The following is a 14,147-nucleotide window of genomic DNA, read 5'->3' on the forward strand; positions in this document are numbered from 1 at the left end:
AAGAAAAGAAAGTACTTTTATTAGTCACATCTAACCACACAGGAGTATATATGAAGTCAAATTCAGTATCAGGACATGCATTCATACATTTTTTTTTCACTGTTTGCAAAATAATGCATAACTTTGAGTCCTTTTTTAAGACATTATCCTCTCTATTCTTACAACATTATCTCAGGATATCAATGCTTTTTCATGGGATAATGAGTTCAGTTTTAGACTATTTTTCAAGATCTTGAAAAACTGAACATTCTCATGGAAAAACAGTGTTGTTATTCTATTAACCACTAACTGGCTCTTTCAGATACAGGTGTCTTTAAAGTACAGTCACGTGAGACACATTCACTGCTCTCAGATGATCCCCATTTCACTAATTGTGAGACAACTACCTATTACCTGGACCTCTGTTGAATAAGTTAGTCACTTTGGGACAATATTCATGCAGTAATTTATTTTATATTAGAACCCTCATCTAAACATTTTTATTTTGCTTCATTTTCTTTTGACATAGCGTAGATTTCAGTTGTTTTCTTGAGATCCATAACTCCTGAAAATGTTTGTTTTCCTCTGATAAAGTCTTTTCCCCCAGCTTTTGAGAAATTGTGTTTATCAAGGAGAAACCAGTGATGTTTGAGATTGTTGAGATCTGAGAAAAAGATGTTGCGAAAAAAATGGAATTTACTCAAAATGATGGGGAAGGGAGAGAAGCATAAAATGCATGGATGTATGCCTGCTTTGGGCTTCCGTAGCTCTATAATTTATTGAAATGAATCATTTTTTATAGGCTATGTTGTATGTATTTTTTATTTATTCAAAATAAATAAAGTCCACCCTACTTGACAACAGAGTTGGATTTTTTTTGTCACCTTTGTCTTTTTGGTTTTCAGAAGCTACTGGCCCTTTTTTCGTAGCCCATAGGCTATCTTTTTAACAATTTAATAATGTTTTACGTCAATAAAGGGTCATTTAACTCTATCGAACTCAATGCCAGATACTATTTATTTTAAATATATCACATAATATTTCATTTTCAAGACCTTAAGTTCTATTTTAAAAAGCTAAAATGTAAAGTAGAGAATTGTTGGCTACGCTAGCTGCTGTTTATGAATATAAGCCACTCAGGCCACCAAGCTGATTCGTCATGTTCAGTCTTCATGATGAGAGCTGATCTAGTGACGTCACGATGAAGCGAAAAGGTGGGCGGATAGAGAGGGAGAGAGAGAGAGAGAGAGCGAGAGAGAGAGCGCAGATGTAATCCAGTCCTCCTCCTCTGTGTACAGTAATAATAAATACACACCAACACACTGCATACCCCGGTGTGTCTCATGTCTTCTCCGTCCTGAAAAAAAGCTCTGCTGCCGGCTGACAGCGGCTCTGATGCGGGCAGGCAGCATCCTCCCGTCTCTCTTGGTCATCCTGAAGGAGTGAATGAGGAGGGCCGGTGGCCGACAGGGAGGGGTCCTTTGATATCAGGGCTGCCTCCTCCTGGATGGAGCCCGGCTGTGTGCAGGCAGCGATGGCCATGGGAGATGTCTCGAAAAAAGCGTCGACTCGGAACGTAGCGGTGGAGCGAAAAAACCTCATCACCGTGTGCAGGTCTGTGAATATAAAATTTTATGTGCTTTACTGTGATGTGTATGGAAAATGTGTGAGTCTGGGTATAATTTAAGTTATCCCACTGTGCTATTATGTGTTTTATGACAACAAACTAGCCGTTGTGCTTCTGTTTTAGCGCAAATATACAGAGTCAGACATATTTTGACATGTCTGCTGACGTCATCCTCATCATAAGTCCTTTTTATGAACTCTATCGTCGCTAGGCCTATACGCTCACGAAGCCTGCCTGTGCATCAGCGACCTTTAATATTACACAGTAATGCCATTACATACACAGTCTGATAATTGATCAACAGTCTGTTTTGTGTTTGAGCGAAGCCGTGTCATCTTTGTCAGTATGATTTATTTTCACCCTGCTGATGGCGTGGTTGCTATGACGACAACCTTCCAAGGGGCAAGGACTAGCTGGCACCCCAGGGATTCAGGGCAGGGAGACAGTCTGAGGCCTGTAGACCTGATTGGACTAAATGTGGGGGGTTTGGATGGGGTTTGCTCTTAAATGCCCTTTGACAGCTGAAACACACACACAGACAAACTACATGATGACATGCATGTTTTTCTTCTATGCTAGCAAAGGGAATAAATAAAAAACAATCAGTTAACCTGGAACTGAACATTGCCTTTAATCTTTAATTATAATAGTTCAATATCAATTGTTTATGCCATAAACAATATTTTACAGAAACTGATTTATGTGTCATCAAGAAGTTGTTTGTGGTTTAGCCTGTTAGCCTAACTTAAGCTATGAAGAGCATTTTAGCATATTTTTAGCTGATTATTTTTAGTTTTCTGGCCTGCAACCTTGTTGTCATGGTTTAATGTCACTTTTTGAAAAAGTGTATTCAGCTAAAAAGCTCTAAACTACTAATGAATGCCAGCAGTTGTTCACAAATAGTTTTAAAGTTAGCCTACAGTTAGCCATGAGTAGGACTAAAGCCTGTTTTATGCTAGATGTATCTGCAGAGTCATTAGTGTCTGCATATCAAACCCATTTGCTGGACAAACTTAAACATTTGGAATGAAAATACACACTAAAATTTTCTAAAAAAAAAAAAAACAGAATAGACTTCTGTTTGTGGTAAGGGTATAAGGGTTTAGGTAAGAGTTGGAATACCAGTTAAAAGTTACAAACCTTACTTGCAAAACCTAATAGCAAAACATTTTAATAAGCTGAGTGAACAGTCTACCTAAAAAAGTAAAGGTAGCAGTAAAAGTAGCTGACATAGCTCAGTTAGCTGCGTAAGCTGTGTAGATAATGTAGCTATATAGCTAATGTACCTAAAGCTCAGCTCACAAATCAGTTACGTAAGATACATAGCTACTTTATCTACATCACCTATGTTTGCTATAGCTCCATTGCTAAAACTAACTTAGCTGCACTGGCTTATGTAGTAATGTAAATTATATAGCTAGCATAGCAATGTTAGTTTAAGATAAAGCTTATGAAGCTAAAGTGACGCGTACAGAGTCAAGTCGGGTCAAGCTTCTACCACGTTTGGAAACAAACCAATTTAGGATCTAACTTGCCTAAATATGTTCTCCAGGGTTGGTTGAGACCAAAACTAGAGCTAAAAGGAGGGTGAACAAAAACCATAGCAACACTACAAACTATTTTTGATATTTTTGTATCCAGTGAATCTGGATGTTAGCTAAACAAATTTAACATCTAATATGGTACTAAACTGTCTAAGTTGAGATTACTGCTCATCTTTGCTGCCCCAACAACTCAATTAGAGGTTATATTAATACAAGAAAATGACACAAGAAATGAATTGAGTAGTATTTGATTGTGTTACAAGAGATGGGAGTGTAAAGCAAGACAAGCTTTTTGTCATGAGCTGAATAAGATTTACTGTTTTATGTCACTAAAAATGGCAATGAAATATACTCTTTCACCCTTTTACGTGAGGGTGGTAGCAAAAAAACAGGATCTCTCCTTCGTTCTTTATTTGCAGATATTCTATCCAACATTGATTAGATCTCACCATAATACTGTTGTCACTTATGTAAACAGTTTCTGTTAACTCTGGCTGTCATAACTGCTCTGTCTGTAGGCTGCTTGTTCTGCCAAGATTCAGTCACTGATGTTAAAGTCAAAGTCAGGCTGGAATCTGAGGCTAAACATATCAAATGTTTGTTTCATGGGTCTGTTTAAAGCTCACTCATGTGATGAGTCTTCAGTATGGATGGTCTTTTTTTAACACGTAGACCCTGTGAAAAACCATACCCCACTATACCATGTGAAAAACATACATTTATATATTAAAAATCAGTGCAGGTGAAAACTGTACCTCTGCAGAGCCAGTGGTAAGCCTATCTGGGTCATTTCACCTCCCTGCTGTCTAAGATACAGTGAAAACACGAGGGAGTGTGCTTGTTTTGAGGATAGTCAGCCAATTATTGTGCAGTATCTGGCCACAGTCAGGGCATCTCAATGAGACATTGTTTATGTGGAACAATGGGGAGAGAAGTCACTTGCTTAGTTGGCCTGTGTTAGGATCAGCATTGTCTTTAAGGACGCATCATGCAAAATAGTTGTGTAGACTTTAAAATCCTCAGATCAATTTTTTCTGAAATGGTTTATTTTGCCCCCCAAACCAGGTTAAGCAAAAAACAACCAGTATCCATTGGAAATAATTCCTCTCCATCTACTGGAGAGGCTGTTTACTAAGGCTCTCTTTGGCCCATATGGCATCTTTCACCCCACAGCGTATCGATGTGTCACTGGACAAACAGCAGTTGGCAGGTGTTCCAGCAGTAAATAAACCTCATGCATTATTCAGACTCCAGGAAAATATTTAGGAGTGGTCATTTCAGGAGGTGCTTAATGTAGCTAGAAATAAATTTAACACAGCTTGAGGGGGTTTTAAGGGTTTGTAGGTGTATTATAAAAGGAGGACGCACCATTTTTTCCTCCATTAATGCACTAGCCACTCTTATACCACAAAGTAATGCTAGTCATGATACCCAAAGGAATGTTCTTTGAGGACTTTTCTTCTGGTGTTACCATTGGGTCGACATCATAGATCAGCTCTATTGGCCAATGCAAACACACAAAAAAGCCATTTTATTTGTTTTCACAGTTTTTAATAAAACTGCACAAAAATCAGGAATGCAACACATCAAATGCTGAAACTGAGACATTATTTCTTCTGACTCCTTCCACTGTGAGTTTTTAAACAGTGAAATAAGACATTGTGGGGCAGCAGTTGACTTGGCACCTTACAAGTTAGAGTTAGTCTGGTACTGGGAATCTTAAATGATATGTGGAGATTTTGATTTTGATAGAAAACCTCAAGCCGTCAGTGGCAGAGCTGTGTTTTCCTTGCCACATTTCCAGTGAATTCCCCTGAATCTGTTAGTCACTCATGTATTCAAAAAGGCACTGCAAATGTGCCATTAGAGGCTACAACTAAAGTACACCACAAGCAGGCATTTCACAGCAGTGCATTCAGGAGACAGTCATAAATTCAAGCCGTCCAGATAAAGGAAGTAAATTGAGTTGTTGGAGCTTCCTGAAAGCCCAGTAAACGACTTCCTGTCAGTGAAGGGCTGACATCAGACACATTTTTGATGGGAAATTTACATCAACTGTCAATGAGATGAGTGTTTGTATGATGATTTGGTTTCTTTATGCCTGAAAAAATTAAACCATGTGTTTCCGTCTTTGTCACTGCCTTTACTGAACTCAACTCATGGTTCTGGCAGAACAATATGCTTTATTCGCACACTTCTGAGCTATTTCTATAAAGGAAGTAGAGATTTTATAAGTTATCTTTGCTATGTTTCCCCTACAGTGAACTGAGACGAGGAAAGCAGTAATCCATTAATCTCACTGACTAATCCATTCCCATGATGACTTTATTACTGGCAGCCAGACTCCTTGTTAAAAGTTCTCTTTGTTTTCCTCTCTCCCTCACACAGGTTTTCCGTAAAGACGCTCTTAGAGAAATACACCGCTGAGCCCATAGATGATTCATCTGAGGAGTTCATCAACTTTGCAGCCATCCTTGAACACATCCTCAGCCATCGCTTTAAAGGTAAACAAACTAAGTGGAATTTATTCTGGGAAAGTGGATGTTAGAAAAGAAGTCCTATAGTCAAGCTAGGACATTTTTAGGGATTTTAAGAACACATTACAAGGCTTGTACAATGATTACTCCACCATCTGCAGTGCTGTAACTGTAAGTTCAAAATGATGATATAGAAAAAAGTCCTAATATACCTATTGAACTCTGTTTCTAGGCTCAGGTAGCTGGTTCGATGGCCAGAGGAGTTTCTGGGACTACATCCGTTTGGCCTGTGCTAAAGTCCCCAACAGTTGCATCAGCAGCATCGAGAGCATGGAGAACATCAGCGCCTCACGGGCCAAGGCGAGTCCCATGCAGAGTTATTGTAAAAATAATCATGGAAAACACACAAATAATGTAGAGAGGTGGAATAGACGACCTCTGTCATTCAGCTATTCAAATGATCCTCTATTTTCTTCTGGTTTGTGCTTGTTCAGACATACATCTTCAGACATGATTGTGCTGGTTTCCTTGTTGACATAAATGCAAGTTAGAAAAGATTTATGAAAAAACAGAACAAGAGATGGAAAGATTGCAGCATTAACCCAGCAGTGGGCTGTAGGACTCACCATCTTCCCCCATACTACCCAACCAAATTTTAATGTAACTTATTAAAAATTAAAAGATTGAAAATGGGACTACAGGTGACCTTCAGCCTAATCTAAAATAACAAAGATCAGTCATTTAAACACACATGGGGATGAGAATATACAACAAAAACCAAACCTGCATTGGGATAAAAGGAAAATCCAACAACAAATACAGAAGAGAGAAAAAAAGAAACTCGTCATCAGATGTCTATCCAGCCATGATCCTCTCCCTCCTCCTATAAATACCCCTCCTCCCCTGTGAATGCAGACTGGACTCAGGTGTGCTGCAGGCAGAGATAGGAGAGAGCAGAGAGCCAAAGAAAGAGAGGACAGAAATGTACATAACACCAGTGAAACTAGATTTCAAAACTTTTTGGCCCCCCTTTAGGGTCGAGCCTGGATGAGAGTTGCTCTTATGGAGAAGAGGATGTCTGAATACATCGCTACTGCTCTCCGGGACAGCAGAACGACCAGGTGAGAGGCTTCACACACTTGGTTTGACAGTGCTATCAGTATTCCTACCAAAACTAGCTCCTTATCCCGCTGCCGTCTGTGTGTTTTTTAGGCGGTTCTATGCGGAAGGAGCCATCGTTTTACGAGAAGAAGCCACAGTACTAACAGGGATGCTCATAGGTCTTGGAGCCATAGACTTTAGGTGAGAATACTTGACCTTGATTATTTGCACCAAACTGATCATTTAAGTGTGCTTATCTTCTTTCTGTGCGTTTCTTTCTCTAGTTTCTGTCTAAAAGGGGAGGCATTTGATGGGAAATCTCCTGCTGTGATCGACTACACTCCATACTTGAAATTCACACAAAGGTAAAAGACAGCATGTGGAAAAAGCTTTGCTTGTAAATTATATCTCCTTATTCTCTTAGTAACCAGGAATAAATTCTTAAACACAATAAGAGTTTTTTGTTAGAGATTCTAGCCCCGGAAAATGGAAAATGGCACTCAACCTTTAAATAGAAGCCAGTACTGCTAGCATGGACTGTGCTTCAAAGTAATTAGAAAAACACAGGGGCGCAGGTGGCCTAGTGGTTCAAGGCGCGCACCATGTACGTGGATGGCCCCGGTTCGAATCCGGCCTGAGGCCCTTTACCGCATGTCTCGTCCCTGTTTCTGACTCTATCCACTGTCCTCATCCATCAAATAAAGGCACAAAAATGCCCAAAAATAAATCTAAAAAAAAAAAAAAGAAAAGCATCAGTAAGCCATGGGCCCTGTTGCACATTTTAAGTTAGCATTTTTTTAATTGGATGATTTGATTTGAGTTTGATCGTTTAAATCAGTAAAATCTCAAAATTAAGTACTTTATTTCTAAAGATCAGTAGCTCACTGAAGACACGGGACTTCAGGGGAAACTGTGAGCAGGGCTAATGATAATCTTAGCTAACATCCCATCATGGGGTTGGTTTTTAAATTGTTTTGGGTTAGATGTCCCTTTAGCTGTGCGGTTTCAGTAAAAAAAAAAAAAGAAGTAATTAAATGAACCCTTAACGTGTTATTTTTTAAGGTAGAAACACCAAATTAGTATTTAAATTAAAAACAGCTTTTCTAGTAATCAATGCATTTTTTCCTTTTTGTTTGAATTATAGAGTACAAAACACTCACTTTTATATATGTATGGGGTGGATGAGTGTAAGAGAGAAAACAAGTGTGCCATTAGAAAATATCTGGAGGAAAAAAATTATATATAAGGTCTTATTCTTCAAAAACCTGCCTTAAGCTAGCTGAAACTAGGCTCAAATCAAGGCTAAGGGTTTCAACTTTTAGATAAATGTTTGAATGTCCACTTTGAAGCTTTTAATATAAAATCTCTGACCCACAAAAGACACAAAATGTCATCATGGCATCAGGACAAATATTTGATATGAACATGATGAAAAAGCATCCTGTCATTTGGCTGTAATAAGTTATGTGACAACCAACTGTTCGCCCTCACCTTTTATGGTTGCTCTGTACTGGCATATGCCTAGGTATCATGATGGTTACAGGGGAGGAATAGTAGTATCAAAACGTCTCAGCTATACAGTTGGGTTTGATGTTTTGATTGTGTATTGTTCAGGGGGACCTTACTAGTTGTTGTTGGTCCTGATTTTGTTTATGACAAGAAAGCATGCTGTTAAAGTGCTATCCTTACAATCTGCACAAATATATAAAATGCATTGAAGCACTTTAGCCTCATGGTTAATTATTGTCCGACATTATATAGGGAGTACATGTCTTTTAGGGTCTTGCTTATGCAGTTTTTTAAATCCCAGCCAACATTTTGACTCATCATCTGGCTTGTGTTTCAGCTATGAATATCTGAGTGATGATGACGATAGACAGAGCATCGACAGCAGCACGAGTGATGACAGCATCCCTGAGCATCCTTACATCCCCCTGGTCACTGATGACGAGAGCTGGAGCACAAAGTGTCGCAAGATGGAGCAGAGGTTCAAAATTGTCAATGCTCAAAAGGTTTGCTTTTTGTTTCAGTTAAAATGTATAGAGTAAAAGATTATAAATTAATATAAGTTGAGATCTTCACACTTTTCCTTTTAAAAGCCTTTGGATGTAGCATTGCAATAAACATTAACATTTTAATACTATTTTATGAGAAATAGTATATTTGGTTCAGTTTTCAAACTCTGATAGCTTGTACTATCAAAAGTCTTACTCTTATGTAATGCTATGGCATTTAAATGTCAAGTATTTCTGTGTTAACTTCATGGTCTCTAGAGAAGTGCGCTCACCTCAAATAAAGTCTAATGAAGGGGGCCTGTATGGTAAGTATTTCCTGTCATTCAGTGTCTTTGTGTATTTTTAGGGTTACCTAGAGGAGCTGGTGCGACTGCGTGAGTCTCAGCTGAAAAACACAGAAACAGAGAACAAGAAGCTGAAGGCTCGACTAGAGGAGCTTCAAAACCACAGCCAGCAAGAGAAGAAGGACCTAGAAGCCATAGTGCTCGAACTTCAGGAGCAACTGTGAGTCATTTAACTCTACCATTAAATAGGACATACAAACACGTACTGATGTACAATAAATACATTGTCAGTCAGGCCTTTTGCTAATAAGTTTCTGTATTTTTAAACTCTTTATCAAACATTGTCTCCAAAAATACAGAAAAGCAGCATGTGTTTGTCATTTAATGGTCAAGTAGCAGCCTATACTAAGGAAGTAATCTAGAGTAATACTGCAATGTGAAACTTCCAAATTTTAAATCCATACGGCTATCTAAAATAATCGCCTCTAAAATTTAGGGGGTTTTGAAAATAACCTCCGAAATCATAAGGGTTTCCTGAAAAGCTACACTTAATTATAACGTTTACTAAAATCTATATTTCTTGCCCTTGTTAGCAGTTAAAGATGTGAAATTTACAAAAAATTAAGAGTTTCGCCCCTGTAGTCTGCCACAAAGTTGCTCCCATCACTCAAGTTGTCACTGCTTAACTTTGATCTCATCTGTCTTCCAAATGTTTATTTTAGCAAATCAGTTTGCTGTTTGTCAGTTACATGCCTTAAAAACAAAATATCATCCAAAATATGCTGACATGACATCAAGTCTTAGAGGTATAGATACAGGTATATATGTTGCATCCTGTCTAAATGGGTTAAGATTTAACAACCATTTATGTTTTCAAACTAATTTTTCTAAATCTCAAAGTTCGAGATGTCCCAATCAGCAACTAGAAGGTGTGCAGACAGGAGTTTCAGCACTAGAAAGACAAAAACAACAAATGACAGCAGCACTGTTTCACAGTACAAGTCGCATCCAGACAAAATTTATTAAAAAACCTACGTTAAAATGTTAAAACAAACACCAGTAATAAAATCAAGCCATGTTAAAGTGCATTTAAAGACATTCACTGTAAAGTTTTCTTTCAAATCTGTCTACAAGGAGAATATTGTCTCTTTTTAAGATTATTTTATGTCCTTTTTACCTTATTAGATAGGACAGCTGAAGTGAGACAGGAAATTTGGGGGGAGAGAGAGACCAGGGGAAGATCTGGAGTCAATCCTGCAATCCATAGACTTAGAATTGTAGCCTCAGTATACAAGTGCCTGCATTTCCAGCTAGACCTGTGCCCAAATTAAAGAAATATTTTTCCTTATGCTTTCCTGGAAGCCTCTTATAAAATTTACCATGCTTTGCTAGCAGTCCTTAATGTTATAAAGTGGTTTTATTCAGCATTCCTGTCATAACTTTAAACCTTCTCTATGGGCTACAGGCTACACTTTTGAAATCACGGGGTTAAAGGAAGGACATATAGGAAATGTTGCATGAAATATTACCATTTAAATCTACTTTTCAACCCTAATGTGTTTTACTGGTGTCTTGAAGGTGTTGCTGCAACTCCAGAGACCTGGAAGTTATTGTTTGTAAAATGTGTTTTATTCTCATTTTTTTTGTCAGGACCAGCTTGCTTCCATGTGACTCCAACCACCTGGCCAAGAACCTTTCAATCCCCTTGGTCAACCAGTGGCCGACATTGCAGCCTTACAACAGCCAAGACGACATCAAGTTGTTCCGCAGGTTTGACCGCACCACATGTGCATGTTTTGTTTGATAAACAGTGTGAAATTCTCAGAGGAGATTTGATGATGCAGGAGGCAGAAACTATCAGCTGTTGCACATTTTTGCTTCAAATGTTAATGAAATGATAAATACATGTGTGCAAATAGTTTTAAGACATGCAAACTTTATTTTAAGCTACAGTAAATAAATCTACAGTTTTCAGGCCTGTCTGGAAGCTTTGTAAACCGTAACTTCTATCCCCCTGTAGGAGAAGTTTCCCCAGCTCAGAACTGCTGTCAGTGGAGATCAGTCTAGATTCAGAGTCCCAGAGGATGGATGGAAAGCAGAACGGAGGAGCCTGGTGCACAGGTAACCTATTACACACTTTATATAACTGTGTTACTGTAACAATGTTAGCATGCTGACGGAATCCTAGAACTTATCATTTATGTCTGTCTCACTTTACCAGAAAAGGACTACACCCCTTCCATGATGGGCCTCTGTGGATCCTTGGCCTCCCTCCCAAGCTGCAAGTCTCTCGCTAGCCTCAAGTCCAGCGAGTGCCTGGTCAACATCAGCACAGAGAATAGCCCTGCCCTGTCACCCAGCTAGGGGGCGCCAAAGAAACACTGCCGACCATTTGACAGAGACAATTCAACATGGACACAAAACTTTTGATAGGCACTCGGTTGTGGCCCTTTCGTGATTCCCTTTACGCTCTGAGCCCTGCACTCTAAACCTACACCTTTTAAGAGTTTGTGAAGGAGGGATCTTCTTGTCTGGGACTGTTAAACAAAGTTGCCGAAAAAGCTGCTGTACTGCCTGTCGGCCTCCGTCAGTTTCATTGTCTTGACATTATTAAGCCTCCTAAAATGCAAACAGCTGGCTCAAGTTTGAGCTCCCATAAGTTACAAAGCTTGTTTTTGTACGATTACAGTCATGCATATGTTCTGGTCACATTCAACAAACTCATTGTAGGCTTGTTCTGTACATGTTAGTCCATTTGTCTGTGTCTGATCAGTCTGTCAGTGTTCGTCGTTCTGCCTGTTGCATACTGCAGAGCAGAATAGATGAGCTGTTATAACCTATTGCAAAAAAAAAAAACAATGTTTTGCCATATAATATTACACTACTATAAGAAAGAAAAAAAGAGTGGCCAGACATTTATGATGAAGATTATTTAAAGATTAACAGAGGATAAATGGAGTTAGGGCCTCATTCAGTCATAATGTAGAGTAGATACAGATTTTAGGATGTGAAATAAAACACTTGTCAGGCTGCCAAGGTTTGCAGAGTCAATGTGAACATAAAGAAACAGACATAAAATCTATTGCATACAAATGCAAAGTGCATTGGGACTATGCAGAATGAATGTTTTCATTGTCTTTTTCTACAGACCTTGCTTGATAGAGTAGTTTGAGCAGGACAGAAACAGTGAATGTGAAAGGTGGGTATGTGTGTCATTAATTTTCTATTTTTTTGCCCTCATTTATTTTTGTCATGAATTGTTCCCTTAATGTTATTATTTATTTCTTGTCAGACTTAATCGTATTATTTGCTGTCATGTAAACTACAATCTCATGCAGCGTTGAAAGCTGGGATACATTGTGTTGTTTAAGATTGCAATAAAATCGCCTTTTTTGGAAACATTAATGCAGATGTAAAATGGATATGTATTATGACTGAATTATCTGTCAGTTCACCCCTTATTTTGCCCAACATTAAACATCAAAAAGTTTGGCATTTGGATAATGCAGCTTACTTACATAATATTTTTACTTTTCTGGTGGCAGGATTTACATTTCCCATTATCCTTTGTACACTTTATCTTGGTGTTAAGACTAGGGATGCACAGATGCATTGGTTTTATATCAGCCAAATTATGTGGCAAGAACAGATATCAGTTACTGTTATTACCCACGCAGATGAAATCGGCAGGGGGTTATGTAAAGGGTTCCATATCTTTGTTCGTTTCTTTCTTTCTTTCTTTGTATGTGTACAAGATAACTCGATTACGGAAAGTCGGATCTTCACCAAAGTTCCAGGGAATATTGGGATAGTGACAGGGAAGAATTGATTAGATTTTAGTGATGATCCGCACATCCGTTCGGTTTTTCTTGGACTGCGAATTTTGAACACCATAGTAATCAATGGGAGCGTGAGTTCCTCGGTGGTGCTGCTTAGGCGTGGGTCTGCCGCCTCAGACGGCCATTCTAGTTTATCTATTGTGTCCAGTCAATTTTTTTCTGTTTTTTGCTGGCATCTGATATACAGTCATGTGAATAATGTTTAAGGCATGTCGGGTGCCAAGGATTCATCACATGGCCCAATGTGTCAAAACCCAGGGCTGGAAAGGGGGAAGTAGGCAGTTAGAGTCAAGAGTGGTAAATGTCAGCATGTGCGTTGCTCTGGAGCTAGGTTCTAGCTAGATTGCATTCCTTTTGTCTGGGCTTTTTCACATCTGGTAATTTACCTAGAGACCACCAGCAGTTTTGGGCCTTTGGGACATCCCCAGTACATCCAGGGGCTTGTGGCAACCCTGTAACCCACCAGTACCCCAGGCCATGATTACTCGCCACATCCACCTCTGTGTGGACTTTGTTATTTTTGCAACAGATTATTTCCCCATGCCCCTGGTATTATGGGACATCCATAGGTCCTAATTTTCACAATCAGCCCATCTCTATTTATGACAAAATACCCACAAAACTAATCTCATTCCCAATCCTGTACATTGAATTACATTCACAGTTGCAATGCTAACTAGCTAAATGCGGTTGATGAACATAGTAGACATAAGCATGTTAGCCTTGCACAGTATGTTAGCATGCTAACTTCAGCATTAATGCTGCCATGTGGTTCATAGCCCTGTCGTGGCTGATATTAAACTGTCTTGTTTAACTCAGCCAGTGGTCATATAGCTTTAATGAAAAATATTTGGTCATTGGGTCCACCACTAGTCCAGACTAAAATATCTAACAACTAAGTGGAAAGATAACTGTGAAATTTAGTACAAACATTAATTTTCCTGTTAAAATGTATTCTACTGATGTTAATGGTCTCAATTTTTCAATGTAGTCTAAGATTTTTGTTTTAATTTCAACTAAACACTGGCTCTCGCTCACTTTTGTATTGCTTACTAGTTTGCTAACCAGTTGATAAACATGGTCAGCTAAACATGAGCAAGCTAGCATTGTGACCATGCACATGCTAGCAGGCACAGCCTTGTATTCAGTCCTAGTGATGTACCAAGTCAGGCCACATTTGTCCAAATTTAAATATTTTAACAATTGGATTGAGTAAATTCTATCAAATTTTTGTTCATTACCTTTTAAAGACTTAAAAGTTGCATTTATTTTTCATAAATC

The 14,147-nt window shown here is 38.7% G+C and overlaps 1 protein-coding gene across 1 annotated transcript; it reads left to right on the forward strand.

Moving 5' to 3' along the window:
- Positions 1–1,293: 1,293 nt before the first annotated feature.
- rundc3ab (RUN domain containing 3Ab) lies at positions 1,294–12,409 on the forward strand. The gene is made up of 11 exons (XM_041815972.1): positions 1,294–1,593; positions 5,539–5,654; positions 5,860–5,987; positions 6,663–6,748; positions 6,840–6,929; positions 7,013–7,093; positions 8,575–8,740; positions 9,090–9,247; positions 10,678–10,797; positions 11,048–11,148; positions 11,249–12,409. Exons 1-11 carry the CDS (start codon positions 1,487–1,489, stop codon positions 11,389–11,391), a joined length of 1,296 nt encoding a protein of 431 aa, XP_041671906.1. The 5' UTR covers positions 1,294–1,486; the 3' UTR covers positions 11,392–12,409.
- Positions 12,410–14,147: the final 1,738 nt, after the last annotated feature.

The sequence above is a fragment of the Cheilinus undulatus genome, linkage group 20 (assembly GCF_018320785.1).
Source record: "Cheilinus undulatus linkage group 20, ASM1832078v1, whole genome shotgun sequence".
Taxonomy (NCBI): Eukaryota; Metazoa; Chordata; class Actinopteri; order Labriformes; family Labridae; genus Cheilinus; species Cheilinus undulatus.

Bases quoted from the DNA above. Each gene is read 5' to 3' on its own strand.
- rundc3ab (XM_041815972.1), top strand. From the start codon at position 1,487: ATGGAGCCCGGCTGTGTGCAGGCAGCGATGGCCATGGGAGATGTCTCG. The intron at 1,594-5,538 runs GTCTGTGAATAT...TCCCTCACACAG, and splicing joins AACCTCATCACCGTGTGCAG to GTTTTCCGTAAAGACGCTCT. The intron at 6,930-7,012 runs GTGAGAATACTT...TTCTTTCTCTAG, and splicing joins CTTGGAGCCATAGACTTTAG to TTTCTGTCTAAAAGGGGAGG.